This window comes from Varanus komodoensis, unplaced genomic scaffold (genome assembly GCF_004798865.1).
Source record: "Varanus komodoensis strain SLA01 unplaced genomic scaffold, ASM479886v1 scaffold39, whole genome shotgun sequence".
Lineage (NCBI taxonomy): Eukaryota > Metazoa > Chordata > Lepidosauria > Squamata > Varanidae > Varanus > Varanus komodoensis.
In genome coordinates this window covers 2,619,070-2,636,304 of record NW_025335922.1, presented here as the reverse complement: position 1 = coordinate 2,636,304, position 17,235 = coordinate 2,619,070, and the positions used below count along the sequence as shown (strand labels likewise).

The 17,235-nt window shown below is 39.5% G+C and overlaps 1 protein-coding gene across 17 annotated transcripts in view; it reads right to left on the bottom strand.

Moving 5' to 3' along the window:
• The window catches only part of RBFOX2 (RNA binding fox-1 homolog 2), a 201,262-nt gene that overhangs the window by 32,149 nt on the left and 151,878 nt on the right, over positions 1 to 17,235 (bottom strand). For all 17 annotated transcript variants that reach the window (XR_006415771.1, XR_006415772.1, XR_006415773.1 and 14 more), the window contains exons 4-5: positions 15,121 to 15,267; positions 8,252 to 8,305 (exon numbers count right to left, since the gene is read on the bottom strand). Coding sequence is in view for 9 of the 17 variants with exons in the window: in XM_044441078.1 (XP_044297013.1) it covers positions 8,252 to 8,305; positions 15,121 to 15,267 (201 nt within the window). In the remaining 8 variants the exon portion in view is untranslated. The remainder of the gene's footprint in view (positions 1 to 8,251; positions 8,306 to 15,120; positions 15,268 to 17,235) is intronic.

Sequence of the window (17,235 nt, the reverse complement as noted above, 5' to 3'; positions counted from 1 at the left end):
CCTATGACAGAAATCTTGCCATACAAGACCATTCCAATGCATACTTTTTCAAGCACTCTCAGCAGTTGCCTTTATATGGCAAAGAGACACACAGGCAGGTGCTTTGAACAAGCCTCTACAAGAAAGGGGGTGTGGTACTAGAAATTCCTACATTTTAATGCTGGGTCATGTCCTCTGTGGTACATTTTGGCCTCATCTTTATCAGTCGACATACCTGAGGCTTTGCATAAAGGAGACACTATATATTCCTAATGGTGGAGATCAAATGCATCATTGGGTACATATACTGCCCTAAGCCAGTACTCTTTTCAACCATTTCAAACCTGGAATGCCGCTTTTATCCCAACTGGCAACACAGGTCTCACTATTAAGCTTGCTCGCTCGCTCGCTCGCTCTCCCTCCTCCCCATCATTTCATAGCTTGTTGTTCCTAAGCCCCAAGCAACAACAAAAAGGTGGTGCTGGTGTGGCCATTATACTGCCTGACAGCTAAAGGCTTACACTTTATACAACTGACTTCTTACTTGCTCACCAAAGTTTCTGGGTGTTACTAATACAAAAAAGTTGAACAAATAATAAATGTGGGGACAAAAATAAAAATTATACTTAAAAGAGATGACTTATTCTTATTCAGAGAACAATTTCTTCTTAGTGCCCACAGGTGGATCTGCAGAAACCTAGTTGAACAGTTCAGTTTCTTGATTCTATCTATCTGTCTTACAGACAGGTCTGGCTGAATAACAAGGTAGCCAAATATTTATATACTTGATGGCCTAATCATATTTTGCCTAATCTATCTCTTCATTGGTCCAGTAACACAACAGAGTATTTTCCATTGTTAAATGTTGCTTTACAGGACTAACACTTTCACAAGGACCAAGCTAAGAGAGCTAAATTAATTAAATGACTAACAAGCAACTGTAGGGATGTACTTATTTATAGCTAATTCTTACTAAGTAAACGAAGAACTCTGGCAAGAGCCAGTGCTCTCCAATCTAGGTATTGATGAGAACTATTCCTATTAGTTTCAACAATGATTCAGTATTAGTTGCTACATTCATCAGAATGTATATATTTGTATTTATCTATTGGTCAGCGAAGTATTATTCTTTGATAGTACTATCACCACAGAAGTGGGGAGAACAATGTGTATGCTAAGCATTATGGAAACCACTGATGCTAAAATGGAGATCTTGTTAGGGCTGCAATCATATACACTTATCTAGGAATAAGGCGAACTGAACTCAATTGGATTGAATTCTGAGTAGAACTACATAGAAATTATGTGTTGCAGATTTAAGCCTTTACTAATTTTCAAGTGAAATCTCTTCTGCAAAGATTCTCCAAGGACTTATAGTACCAGGACAGAGATCTGCATTTTTTTTAACAAGGAAGAATTGTTTGTTCGTTTGTTTGCTTACTTAAAACTTTTCTAGACCATGCCTTACCGAAGTAAACAGGTCATCATTTTAAAATGTTCTTGAAGGTGTTATGAAAACATGCTAGGATCTGTATGTGGGATTCATAAGTTCTGCATTTTCTGCTGTATAGGTGGGGTTGCTATCATAAGCTGTCCTGTATTTGTATACTTCACCAGAAACAGCCTAGAGTTTTGGCTGTGGGACGGTACAGAGATGAAATAATGATGACGATAATAGGAAGTGTATTCAAAAGATGGGAGAAAGTTTTTTTTAGTTGACAATCTAGATCACTGGATACTCCAGCCAAAAAACAAAACAAAACAGAACAGAACAAAACAAAACAAAACAAAACACCTCTGTAGGAAAAAAATTAAGCACTTTCTTCTTGAATGGTCTTACACAGATATTCAAGACCACAATGTTTGTGCAAGTGTTTTGCATCTGGGTACACTTAAGTTCTCCTGCTCTCAAGGAACTTTCTCTCTCCAAGGGCTACAATCATTTTTAAATCTATGCTACCGCTAGTGGGAACAGGAACGATGGGGACTGCGGGAACCATGATTTCTTTCATGGTTTCTCCCATATTCTTTTCAAATGCAGCCTTTTCTGTTGACCCTTTCCCCCAATGCCTCTCAGAAGGAAACCACCTTTTTTTCTAGAGCTTCCTCAGCCACACTCTGTCCTACTGGGGCAAGTGAAGGGAAGTACTAGCTGCTAGACATTGCTTTAACTACTAGAATGCTAGGATAGTGACATTTATCTAAAAAGCTTTGCTAACTGAGGAGAGGACATTTGAACTTCCTATTTCAGGTGTAATACCATTAAAGAGCCAACATTCTCTACACAGAGGATTATAAGGCATGGTTTTATTGCTTGGGATACTGCTCACTGAGTTACATCCTTTGGTTGCTGTCACTGTGTTCTACATCAAGGGTGGGGAGTACCTTTCGGCCCAAAGACCATGCCACTTCTGGGGAGAAGTGCTGGAGGAGGCCTTCCTATCAGCAGTGGCTGGTTCTAGAGTCCAAAGTGGATGGGCCTCTTGCCCTCCCTCCCTCTCTTCTGCATCATTCACACACGTACACATCCATTCTCACTGTCTTAGACCCAACTCTAAATCATTAACCATTTTATATTCAACAAACATATCTTATATGATAGCAACATTAGATAAAGCTGAGTCTGTTCTGAGTGAAAACTGTTCACTTATATAACAGAAGGGGACAGACCAAAGAAGGTAGAAACTCTGGATCATTTTGGAAGCTTTGTAACACTATAAATATTCTTGCCAGCCTGTTTTTAATTGAATTTATCTCTGGTTTTGAAGTTCAAATGGCTATTTTTATAGAACTAGCCTTTGATTCATGCCATGTTGAGAATATTAGGCAGCCTATGTAACTGCTGACAGTATTAAATGCTCATAAAGATACCTCTCCTATAACCTGGAACAATTCGCAGCCCAGGGGCACCCCATTTTCTTTAGGGAGCTGTCCAACAACCCTGAAGAGAACGAGTAACCATCACCCTTTTAGTCTGGCCTCAGATTCTGCAATAAATAACAAGCAACAGGATGAGCAGTGTAAAAATAATAATTGTACAGAGTTTTTTAAAATGTTTCCATCTCTGAAGAATGAGAAAGAAAATTTACCATGTAACCGTAAAGGGAGAAATCAAAAGCAGACGGTTCTCCTGGGTGTGGCCAGAACACAGAAATTAAGAAAAAATAATAAAAACAAAAACAAAAATAAATAAAACCCAAAGGAAACTAAACGGAGCCCCTTAAAATCCATGCATTATTAACCCTTGGTGCTTTTTTATTGTGTTTAGAACATTCGCCTCAGAAGCAGCATCTTTATCATATGATGTTGGGACAGACTTTCCATAATTTCAATTGTTAATGTATCTATATCTATCAATACAGAGAGATATAGATATATATACACACAAACACACTGTAAAGATTCAGTCAAGAGCCAGAAGCCTGGAGAAATAATAAAAAAGAAAAACCCAGGCATTCAGGTTACTTGCCTTCAAAACACATTATGCATTTCTTTTTGCCATCCTCTATAATCCATCTGAGATGAGTGATTGGATGCAAGTTCCAGAAAAAATACCTGACTGCTGCTTAAGTGATGATCCTATTTTCCAAGAACTGCAAGAGAAAGCTTGTGGAATTTTCAGCTATGCTGCACTGATTGAATTTAAAGATGCTATTTTAAAGTCATTTCATTACAGCAGTGGAAAATGTGTGCATACTGGAGTTTAAGATGTGAGTTGTTTAAATTAAGACTATACATGCATGGCACAAAGTTAGACAAAAATACTTTTACTGTCTGCATTCTCAGTGCTCAGCACAGAAGCACACTTGTCAGCCCATGGAAATAACACTCTTTTCTACATGAGCAGCTCCACAGAGATTCAGCAGCCATGCGCCTTCCTTCCCAGTACTCCATTGTATCAGACAGCTTGACTGAACAGAGCAGACTGAGGCATAACTCCAGTGATTCTTCCGTCTCTGGGAGGAAATGCAGCCATGGAAGGAGTAGGGAAAGGAAGAGTGGGTGGGCATGAGAAGAATAGCCTGGGGTTAGATATGGAGATCCAGTGGGCTCCAACTGGCTTTTAGGTCACTTGATCTCCACCAAGGGCCTACAAGTTGCATTGCTTGGCTACTTCAAATTATTAGTAGCTAAGGTAATATGGCCTAATTAACTCCTTGGATGATGCATTCCATGAGCTACAGGATGGCAACTATGTCATTAATACAGATATGTTCAGAGATATGAAAACTCAAATCACATTGAATCTGGAGCCAAGGCAGAGCCATTTGTATGAATGGGTGCTGTCAATTTAATTAAGTGAATCTGTAAGCACACAATTGTATTGGTTATCTTACTTTAGGAGTAAAATGCACATCAAAGAATCTGAAGATTCAGAAGAGTTGTCCAGCTATGACTGTAATTACATTGGCCATATATACCTTGCACATTCACAGTTTTCATTTGGTCCAATATACATGCAGAGGAACTTCTTCATGAATACAGATTCCCAAAGTCAAACAAACTAGTCTATGCATAGCTTGCATCCAGTATCAGTCCTACTAAGAGTAAACCCATTGAAATGAATACTATGTTAGTCAGCCTAACACTGGATGCAACCCATAGGTGCCAAGAATGATGCAGGCCTTCCCTGACTCCACTCAATCTGCATCTTGATTGAGCCAGAAGAATATCAATGCATTTATTCCCTACCAATTAAATATGGGTGGCTACATAGTAAGTGCTTGGTTCAGCAAGTGCTTTATTGCCTTAGGCAGGGTCACTGTGATAAGATTTGAGTACCCTAATCAGAAGTAATCTGGATTAATCAAATGCTGTAGTAACCTCAAGAGAATCACACTAGTTTCAGGGAAGCCAAAACATTCCATTTCAGGGGAGAATTAAGTAGTTCCACAGGCAAAATGGAAGAAACCAGCATCAAACCCCCTTTTGGCTAAGACTTCCAGTACACACATAACAAATGAAAGAATAAGAGATCTGGTGAAAATAATTTAAAAACCAGGAGGCACATTTGGCTGAACAGAAATGAAATTCTTCTCAAAAGTATTTTTTCATTAACATTCTCTTAATACAACACTGATTTGGCATCTTGTGCATGTTATACAATTCAAAGGTGTGTGCTTCTAAGTTTAAATATTAAAACTCTGAAAGGGCACCATCCACACACAATGCATGTAAGTCTCCAAATTCTACATGCTGGATCAATGGAAAGAGAGAGGGAAGGAGGCTGGGATGCAATATGGATGTAGTGTCAGTTGTCAGCCCCAACTTCCTCCCATTCCCACACCTTTTCCTTCTTTCTGAGGCCAATTTCTAGCCTTGGAGTGGCAGTTCACAGGGTTACTTCTGCACTGTCTGTGAGGGAGGTAAGGGTTCAGATTTGGAGTCTCAGCTCCAAAGTTGCAGGAACTTGATGCTGGGGCTTCAAACAACCCTATGGCTCCTGAACAAACTGAGGAAGCTACAGGATAGTGCTCTAAGTGTGTGTAACAATAACTTCTCAGCCAGCTAAATCCTGCTGTGAAGCAGATTTTTCACTATTTCTAACAAAAGCACGAGCACACAAACACTCATCCATTTTTGCATTTCCTCTGCTAGGAAAACAAAAAAAAATCATCTCATCTCAGATTGATTAAAAGGTAGGATGCAGAATTTGCAGAAACTCCCAAAATTTCCAACACTGGAACAATTCTGACAGAGGACCTTTGCCATAGTTATGAAGGGATAAAGATCTGCTCAGTCCATGGATAAACTTCCCAGATACTGGGTGGAGACACACCCAGAACAATTTGGTTTTTATGTTTTAATCTTTGTAACATTCATTTATCAAACACATATTCAAGAATATACCCTTTAAAACCCAGGGAGGGGAGGGGGTAATACTGAGAACACAGCACAAGGCAGGCAGCGGGAGCATCTGCTTTCCGATTCCCAAAAGAGAGGAGGAGAAGAAAGGTTCCATATCGTTAGGTTAGAAAAGAAACCATAGGGTATGAGAAAGGCATTCAAGTTTTGGCTTGCTTTTTGGGGGGCAGAGAAAAGGGGAGTGACAAGTGAGAGAACCTAGAAAGATTGGTGTTTCACCATTGGGGTTCTATGTTATGTTTTGAAAAAGAAGGGGGAATCCCAAATATCTCAATTCAATATTCAGTGACATAACTATACATTATTTGAGAGTTTCTTGAGCCCCATGTATGCTATTCACCATATTTGAAACAGCAAGCCTCAGTTTTGAACTCTTTGATGAGAGTGCTGTGAATTTGACAAGTGGGTGTTTGCAATTCTATCAGAGAAATTTCTGTTTTGAAATTCTATCAAGAACCTAGCCAATAGCTTTCTGCTAAATAGTTTCTTAATGCATGACAAATAATTGTAAAGTCATTCACAGCTAATAGCTCTTGTTTTAACTGAAAACCAGAAATCTTAGGTTTAATTAACTGCATAGTTAAATATTGGCCACTAGAATTCTGCAATTCATGGAAGATACTAAATGTAAGGGCAGAGAGAGTGTCAGGATAAGACTCTATTTAAGCAAGGGAAGAGACAAATATATATAAAATTAAGGAACAAATCCACACAAATTAAAGAATGAGTACATTTTCATCACTGACTGGCTTGCTACTTCCGCATCTTTTTAATACATTTAAAAAAGAAGGGAATCTGTTTCCCCATGGCTGACAAAATAAAACAAAAGTAAATGTAATTCATGAACAGTTTTTCATTTATGAATATCTGAACTGTACAGAGACAAATATATAAATGTGTGCATATTTTGTTAAAAATTACAAATGAAGAATGCTCAACTTTGTAGAAGGTTGCATAACTCAAGTGCCCTGCCTGTGGTATTCTATCCAGCCTGCTGCTCTTCCAAAAGCCTTTCACATACCCTACTGGCTTCCTTCTGCTTATCCTTGTCTATAGCCTATCGCTAATGAAGGACCATAGTGAAGCACAACATCCCTTCCTTTTCCGAGTTCAGCATCTAAGCATGTGCAAGAGATATATAAATAAAGATCTGGATGCAGCACACTGCGATTTGCAGCTCTCCACTAGCTCAAAACATGTTATGTTGCATTAATTTTATCTTAGAGCTTCATAGACTAAGCTAACAGATCTAGTGGTCCTCATAAGCTTTTTAAAAAAGCTTTCAGAATTCAATAGAAGTGTAAAATAGGCGAAATATTGTATTTGTAAATATTATCATTCCATTTCTGGTTTTCAGATAATACATGGAAAGGAATTTCAACGTGTTAACTGACAAATATGGGAGTTAACCTGTTTATAAACACTTAAGTGGGGCTATGATATACAGCAGCCTTCTCCAACCAAGTGCCCTGCAAATATTTTGGATCACAAATCCAGCAATCCTAATGATCAGCCATGCTGGCCGGGGCTGATGGGAGTTGAAGTCCAAAACATCTGACATGTACCAGGCTGGGGAAGCCTAGAATTTAAAAATATAACGCTAGCTATACCTTTAGACTGTTTGTATGATGGGGTGGGGGAATGGGTTGGATGTTTGTTTTTAATTAAAAGTGGAAATCTTAGCATTGATTAAGTCAAGCATAGTATAGACATGCACTGTGCAAGCTTCCCCCACAGAGCTCTGCCAATGCACCTTGCTCCTGACCTGCAACACTCCCTGCTATTCCAGTGCTGGACCTACTGGGCAGAGAGAGAATCACATCAATTCTTCAGTGAGGGGACATTGGGGTTTCATGATGAAAACCATTAGGACAAGCATCACTTAAAATTGCTATACTTGTGACTATACTTTTTGTATTTGTAAATTATGATGGGCAAACATTTTTGCAATCATGAAGGATCCATTACACTATTAGAAAGAAGGAAAAACATTCTTTCACACAAGATAATCGGTGAAAGTTTTCATTTAATGAAATGCCATTTAATGCATTTATAGGTTGTTTTTTTAATGGACAAAATCCTTCTTTCCCAAACACCATTAACTTGAGAAAAATCAGAGGAAGATCTGCCTCTGAGAGCTTCAGTGACCCCCTAGATTCTCTAAAGTTTTGGAAATCTGATATTGAAAGGGAAAATTATGGTTGTATTAGGGCAGACAGGTATTAGTCTCCCTTAAAATCTGTAATTATATGAAATGGCAGCAGTAGGTAACACATGATGCCCAGTTCCTCTGCTGTCTGCAAAGCACATTCTTTAGTCAAGAAACTGCCTTATCTTCCAACTGAAGGGGTAGGATAGCAGGGGAATAGGGAGAGAAAAAGAAACTGAAAATATAAACAAAACTTACCTTAGAGCCACGTTCATTGAAGATTATCTCTACATCAAGGATTTTGCCAAATTGCTACAAAGAAAAAAAGATTTACACCTGATTAGCGAAGCCATTTGTTCTTCTTTCTGAAAACTTTTCCTAGGCTAGCTGAGCAAGAATGTACCCATTTCTTCTAATGCATCACTGAGAAGGTTCTACAATGAAGTCAATCCATTTCAGTTAAGTTCTTGCATTTCTCCTGGTTCTCAGTTTTATTTAGTTGAAGCAGGTAAGTACTTTGTATGTTCTAGACTAATTACATTAAAATCAGGAGTAAGACACATCAGGGGGGAATCCATATTAGTCTGTCACCAAATAAATATGTAAATCAATAGGCCTTCTGGTGCTTTAAGATCTAAGTTATTTGTTGTGGCATATGCTGCCATGGACTAATGTCCATTTCATCTGTTTCATGAATAATTTCTTCAGTTGGTTGGTATATACCATAGGAGAGAATATAAGCAATGGGAAAATGGGACCATAAAGCAATGAAATGCAGAAAAGTAGAGCCTGTGACAAATTCTGTGTAAAACCTAAGATAAGCTAAGTAGTCATGCACAACTCCAGTGAGATGTGAGTTTGGTTTAATCAGACACAAGTACATAGTTCTATTATGATTCAAGAAAAGCAAGTGGGACCAGTAACAAATTGCAGAGCAGACTGCTACTATTCCAGTCAGCCTCTTCAACAATCTTCCATTCCACCATATTTTCCGCCTGGTTTTCTGTTCCCTTCAGTGGCATTCTGTAGCCACCAATCATGGCCCATCATCCTGAGGCTGTATTGGAAGCTCCCCCCTCCCCCACAAACACTTTAAGGTCTTTCTAAAGCAATGTTTATACTTTTGCAGACTTCAGAGACCTCCTGGTCTGCTGACACTTCTCTTAAATGATTTCAAGAGAATTTGGGTTGACTGCCATTTTTAGATTAGTTCCTCATTAAACTGAGCTCCATACACAGTTCCTTTCATTGGATCAACTGCACCTCCTACAGTCTAAAACTATTAACATACATTAAAAAGGCTGTAACCATACAAGGCTGTCAATAAACATTTCTTAAAATTATTTTCCTCTGAGGATACTGCATTAAGCAACCTCAATGATTACAACAGGATTTACTCCCTAGTAAACAGGAATGCAGAAATTCTTTCAGCCCAAGAGCTGAATTCCATTTTGAAGAAGCTTTCAGCAGCTGAATTCCAACAGTGGGTAGGGTCAAAGTATCAATGTATTTTAGTTTAAATGTCTTACTGTCAGTAACTGAACTTCAGGAGAGGCATTTCAACCTTTTTTGAATGAAGAAAAATTGCACAAAAGACAGGAGGCCACCCCAACTATCAGTGGTGGGGGAGGGGGGGAAGGAAAGGGGAAGGGGGCATGGGCATCCAGGAAGACTGAGAGGGCCAGACTGGAGCCTCAGAAAGGTCAGAATTAGTCAGTTGGTCTAAGGTTTTACATCCTTTATGAAGGAAATATGAGCATATAATATTTCATTGAACACAAATGTCAGAATTGACTGCTTCAAAAATATAAATCACATTCACATTCATTAAAAATATTAAATAGAAACAGGTCATAGGTGCCTGCCTTTTAAGCCCTTCGCTCCTCCAGTCCATCTTAGTATCTCTTATAAGCTTGTTGTCAGCTCTTCTAAATTTTACTGTAAACAACAGGACTTGCCCTAGGGCAGTGATGGTGAACCTTTTAGAGACCGAGTGCCCAAACTGCAACCCAAAACCCATTTATTTATCACAAAGTGCCAACGCTGCAGTAAAACCTGAATACTGAGATTTTCATTTAGAAAAAAAAACAAAACTCACAGCCAGTCCGAGCAAAATCTCAATCACTCTCTCTGTCTCTCTCTTTCTGCACTGACTGGCCATGTGAAAGCTCAGACGAGTCACAGCTAATGAGTCGCGGCTCGTGACATCATCGCCTGGTGCCACTACTCCTTTCCGAGCATGCGCATGGCCCCTATGTGCGCTGTTATCCGATGCTCAGCTGCTGGGCGATGCTGGGGCTGCTAGGGTGCATGCCATAGGTTCACCACCACTGCCCTAGAGGCACTGACCTAACTAGGCCAATCAAGTATGAATAGCTGAAGCGCATACATTTAGAAAGCAATAATTAAGAGTTGTCAGTTCTTGGCCCAAATGAGTTCCTGCTGTCCTGAATAGCTGTACAACAAGGAGATATCCCGACAGGTGCTGGCTGTTTCTTTCCTTGCTTAAAGCAAGAGCCCAACACCTCTCTTTCAGGCAGCTAATAAGGGAAATGTATCTTTTCAGGCATATCAAATGAGTTTTATGGGGTGCACGCTGGGACCCAAATTCAAAAAGTAGTCATTCAGCTACTATTCAACAACAGCAAGTAACAACAATCCAATTTCTCCCTGAAGCAATTCTACAGGTATTACAATGAACTGAATGTTGACTGCAACTACTTTTCAGCTTTGTGTTTGAACCATGATAATCTTCAGATTTGTATGTGCACTCCTCACTCAGTCATGCAGACTAAGCTGTTTTCTTCTGCATGGGCCATTCTACACAGGAAAATATTACCTGACTGGACTTAAATATTTATATAGAGGATTTTTGGACTTTCCCTCTACTCAATGAGCACACGAAGTGACATGTAACAAAAATACAAAATTTAAAAAACAAAGACATATTTTGAAGCAAGGTATTAAGAATAAAAACAGAGAGCGCCACATTACCTATGAAGAGGTTACTGGAACAATCTAATCTTTACCAGCTGCCTTAAAGACAGTGAGGAGGCAGCTTACCTAATATTTCTAAGGTGGGCATTCCACAACTGGGGTGCTACTACGTAAAACTCTTTTTATGTAGGAGAGGTCAAGTTCTCTTCTCTAAGAAACAAAGCAGAGCCTCAGATAGCTGCAATTTGGAGCAGGCTTGTATGGGAGGAGGCAGACTTTCAGATAACCTAACCCCAAGCTATTTAAAGTGTTATAACTGAAGCAAAACAGCCTGTATATATTGAGATCAGTGGGAGAGGCCCTTCTCCAGGAACCCTCCGAGAAGGATATTAGGAGGGTAAGTACTCAGAGGAGGGCTTTCTCTGCGGTGGCGCCCAATCTATGGAATGCGCTCCCCAGAGAGGTCCGCCTGGTGCTGTCGTTATTTGTTTTTTGGCACCAGGCGAAGACCTTTTTATTTAAGCGTTATTTTAATTGTTCATATTATTTATTTATTTTATTCTCTGGCCAGGTCGACTCAAATTATATTGTTTTTTTATTATGATTATTTATTTATTGTTGTGAGCTGCCCTGAGGCTTTGGCAAATGGGGTGGCATAGAAGCTTTCTAAATAAATAAAAATTAAAATTAAAATAAAATATATATTAAAATAGCAGCATGCATCTATAAATGGCTCTGAGTGGTTGTTAATTTCAAGTCAAGAAAAGCTGACACTTCCCCAAAAAGCAAGGTAACAAAGTGGTAGATGGAACTCCCAACTTCTTTTAATAGACACTATCATGCAGCTTTCTCTGAACACAACACTTTTCTGTAAATATCTCTCAAAAAGCAGCAGAACCTTACAGTTCTGAAAACCTGTGACCAAAATTTTTATACCTTTGAATGATAACATCTAAGTACATCTCAGAGGGTAGATCATTTAAGTCGGGTAAATTTAAATTAGTCCTCTAAAGTAGAAATTCTATGCCTCCTAAACAGTGTCTGAAAGGCCACAGGATCGCTCAGTCCTCCTCTGGGGGAGGGGGGGTGTGCGTGTGTGTGCACACATGCGTGCGTGCGAGAAAGAACCTAGAATACAAAATAGGACAAAAAATATTTTTCCAGCTTTTGCTCCTGCACTTCCTCCTTTTTATTATTTTTAAGAGATTTTCCCTTTTGGTAAATCATACTGAAACCAACCCTTTCTCCTGTAGGGAACCAGTAGTTGTTTATAGCTTCTGCTGTATGTGGTTTAATATGCCACCCCCACCTTTCTCAATGTCAGGTTGATTCTTTCACTGTCATCTATGAAAGACTTAAGTCCTTTGCCTGGAGTGGGTTTCCAAAAATACCATACACACAGAGAAAATGTGTACATAGCAGGAAAATAGCCCAGGAAGGAATATGGAAATGTGGGAGGAAGCTTTGGCTATTAGGAGGTATAATCATGTGATTGTTAGTTGCCTAGGGATGCCATTGGTGAGATAGGTGGCATATAAATGTTTTAAATAAATAAATGAATTCCCTTAAATGGGGTAATCATCTCCAAGGACTCAGTATGTACCATGGAGCCTAAATATCCATATTAGGGACATAGGCAAAAAGTTATATCACATGTTGGGCCATATGAAGGGTAAAGAAGCAGGAACTGGATAATTGCTCACTTTATGCCACTAATGAGCACTTTATATTCAAGTTTGCTAGGACTCAAAATATTAAGAAATTCTCATACATCTAATGACAATATAAATGATGACTGATCACACACAAAAAACTATAATTGTCTATTCTGCCTCTCTTTTCTAGATTGCATAATAAAATTATCAGATGCTTTATGTTCCAATATAAAGCTGACCTCAAGGTTGCTGTTATTTCCTTCAGGGTCTTCTTCACGCCTCCCACATTACCATATTCCTTCCTGGAACGTTTTCCTGCTATATACACATTTTCTCTGTTTATGGTATTTTTGGAAACCAACTCCAGGCAAAGGCCTTAAGTCTTTCATAAATGACATTGAAAGACTCAGACCTGACATTGAGAAAGGTGGGGGAGGCATATAAAGCCATACACAGCAGAAGCTACAAACTACTGGTTCCCTACAGAAGAAAGGTATGATTTACCAAAGGGAAAACTCTCTTACACATAATAAAAAGGAGGAGGAACAGGAGCTGGAAAAATATTTTTGACCTGTTTTGTCGTTCTAGGCTGTGTTTTTGCTGTTCAGAAATGCTGTACTGGCATGAAATAAGGACTGAACTATCGATTGTGTCTCTGCTCTAACTGCAGAGCTACCCCAAGCTTTGAAATGGCACATGCTCTTACATGTGCCCAAAGAGTAAAAGTAGTTCTGGCAGACTGTAGCCTTGTGACTGATGTCTGAGCCAGGAAAGCCAAAGCTTCTCATTAAGGAAAAGGAAAGACTAAACCCACAGGCACCACAGTTCATATGCACTTCTTATTTTACATCCAAATCTGCAGAGGAGCCTTCCAGACACAACATTTACTCTAAGTAGGATAACTGTAAAGTAACCAGCAATTTGGTAGAAACACAAAACATCTTTCTGTTCCAATGTAATTTGACATAGCTTGGACAGTGTTCTTGAAACTACCTCTCACTGCCCCCACCTCAATTACTAAATAGTCAATGTGGAAGCTACTGAAATGCCACAAAACATCTAACTATTAATTGGAATTGTTTCAAGGCGTGACATAGAGATAAAAAGAATGCTAGCTTGGTGATTTCCAAACTATTTGTCATGACAGGTTCTAGTAGGTGGCTTGAAAAAGTAAGCCACCATGACTGAAATGCCCACTACTTTATGCCTACAGAAGCTCTATGCAAAATTTAATCCTGCCTTTTTGCTAATATGTGGCTACTGTCATTGGCAGGAAAAGTCCTGGAGGAATACAGCAGACTCAGTCAGCAATTCAAGGTGCCATTTAAGTCCTGAGATGGTTTTGCTCCCTAGTCACCTTCTCTAGTTAGGGAAGGTAAGGAAGGAAGGGGTTGTAAAAGTCACAGCCACTCTCCTATCTCTCTCCCTCCTAATAGGGGAAAGGGCTTCAGCACATGGGAGGAAGGCTTACTACAGGCTTCCAAGGGCAGGATGGGGAGGCCTGGCAGGCCAAATTTGACCTGAGGACCAAAGGTTCCTCAAATTAGCTCTAGAGCATCTAGGTACCTATTGTTGGTAAACACAATGTTGGTCAGGACAGACCAACCAGCTGTGCTCAGCTTTAATATGTTTGACTATTGCACTATAGACAGTAGTAATGGATATTACATATCTCTGGAGACACTAAATGCACTGGTCTCCAAGCCATTTTAGAATCTGTTTTCTTCTCTCTGTTGGATAATGAGAGCCAGTGTGGTGCAGTGGTTGATATCAGACTGGGGCTGAGGAGATTCAGTTTCAATCCAAGTTCAAACACCCATTTGGCCACGAACCTCATTGAATATCCTATTAGCCTAACCAAGCTCACAGGGTTATGAGGATAAAAATGGGAAAAGGTTGCCCATATAAACCACAGGAAGAATCTGGGAGAATTGCCTTGTTAGGCTATCACTGTTAATTTTTCTCAGGTACTTCATGAAAACTGTTTTGAAAACTGAAGTATATTTGTGCATACTCTCTCTCATTCTCTCTCCCATACACACAGTTTAAAACATGCCAGAACCCCACTCCCAATCTGGGTGAGGGAATTTTGCGGGGGGGGGGGGAGACATTCTTTTAAATTAACTCAAAAGAAGCAGAATTTTAAAAGAAACATAGTTTCCAGAAAATAAATATGTCCTTTGAAATGAAATGCTTCAGTAACATTGACTCCCACAGTGATACATTCACAGTACCTGAATCCTCTTTGACAACAGGGAAAAGAATGTACAGCTGGGAATAGCAAGTGCACCTAGGCAACTGACATTTGCCGCCCCGAGTACAGATACACTTAACTCTTCTTCATCTGACCACAGAGACTGAGACACATTCACTACCCTGAGAAGAGTAACCCTCAAACAGCAGACACAGGGATGTGATCTCCTTGCCTGTGACTTTTTCAGGTATATAATGTTTTATGTATTCATGTAGGACGAACTATAAAAATGAATAAAAATAAGTAGCTCAATTGCTTCTCAAAGGACATTACTAACATACCCCAAACATCTGCCGGAGGTCAGGATCCCGAAAGCGGAAGGGAATGTTGGAGACATGCAGCCTTTTTGGAGTAGACTTGCTCTCAGTATTCTCATTGCTTTGTGTCTGTGACTGCTGGCCATCCGTCTGTGCCCCTCCTTCTGTCTGCTGCAATTTAAAAACAAAAAAGTGGGGACGAAATCACAAAAAAATCCAGTCAAGATTCATCTGTTTATCAGTCCATGTCTTGGATATTATACCACCATTATTAACCCGGCATCTGAGCACTGTGGAATAAGTTTGATAAAAACAACAGTCAAACAACAAGCAACCCTTTGTTCATGGGAAGGATAGAGAGAGAACAAACAGTAAAAGGATCTTCATAAACCTGGTTATTGGAAGATCAATTGCATCAGTGTAATTTGGATGTGTATTCAAATGAAGACAAATACTGCAATGCAAAAGACTGTGTTAATGCATTTACTCCATAACAAATAATTACATTTTTACTGTTAAAATGACCCTTTCTTGAGGCACCATGTTCAATTTGTACCAGTTTGAGATAGATTACTTAATGTCACACCCAAGTTAAACATGTCCTTGTTTCTCTTATATAAAAGTTTGTTGGCATTCCTCCACTGACTTTTACAATGTTACACATTTATGACAAACAGCAGCAATAACTACATTTCTACAGCACTACATTTCTACAGTTCTTATGGCATCATGTGTCCCAGTCAAAACACCTCCACAGCATGACCAAAAACCCCTTTTAAAAGGAGCTGGGGTTTTAATAACTAGCTGCAAAAGTTTTTCAAAGAAAAGAGGGAAAGATGCACTTTTACACTTTCCTGAGTATCTAGAGTCTTGGAGAAAAGTGAAAAATGTTCATCAGCCTGAAGATTGTAGAGGTGGGGAAAAAAGTAGAGGCTCTTTCCTTGAAGTGGATGTAAATTACACCACCACCTTTTTGCAAGCAAATAGCACTAACTGCTTTCTCTTGACAGCTTCCTTTCTGACAGCTGTTAAAAGAAAGCAAAGGGGGAAAGAATTTGTTTGGACCCCCTTTGGGGTACGTCCAGGGTTGGTGCCTGCTGAACTGTGGCAGCAGGTATCCTCCAGGACTATGTCCCACGAAAAGCTTCAAATTTGTGCACTTGCATGCAAGTAGGGCTAATATTACTTTTAAAATAAAACAAAAAACCAAAGCATACACTTTGTGTGCATTTTTGGGAAAAAAAACTGATAGTTCCTCCAAGAGTAAAGAGCAAAAGAGCTGTAGCTAGCCAAAACTGACTTGAGGTCATGGTAGGGGACATCCAGCTGGTACCAGTCCATCCCAAGTACTTCCTGGGTACTTGGGGGGTGTCTAGCGCTGCTCAGAGCCTTAGCAAGAGCAACAAGGGGGGTTTTCTGCTTTTTCCAAGCAAGCCACTAGACAATTCCCTATATCCATGATGAGGTCACTCTCCCAGTTTCTGCTGGCACAATAAACCATCATAACTACAGGAGCCCCTAGAATAGGTTATAGATTATTGGAGGGGCTTGCTGCCAAACAAGAAGAGATTAGTCTGGGTTTGCATGATACAACAAACCATCATAGGTAGCACCAAACCATCATGGCTTGTTCTGTTATGTGAACTCAGATTATGTCATGCAATTTTTAAAAGTTCTCAGTAATTTTAGCATCATTGGACATTTAGTGGCCACACGGGACCTGAACATCTCCTGTAGTAATATATAGTGAAGGTAGGAGAACCAGTGCCTTCCAAATGATTTGGACTACAATTTCCAAAGCTTCATTACCCATGATGGCTGGGGCTGATGAGAGCTGTAGTCCAAAACAACTGAAAGGCATCTGGTTGCCAACTCATTAGAAACAGGAATTAACATAAAGATACTATCCTTGATTCCACGATCCTTTTGATTCCAAGCATCAGAAATAGCACCTGACATTAAAACATTATTATGCTGCCTCCTGTTCTTGAGATCATGTACAACTGCTGCCACAAGTAAGAAAACCAGAAAATTTACTTCCCTTGAACACTAGCTGTTTCTATCCAACTATATTTCTGACTTTATGGACAGTAAAAGGCCTTATTCAAGCATTATAGGATTATGGATTGCTGAGCCAAT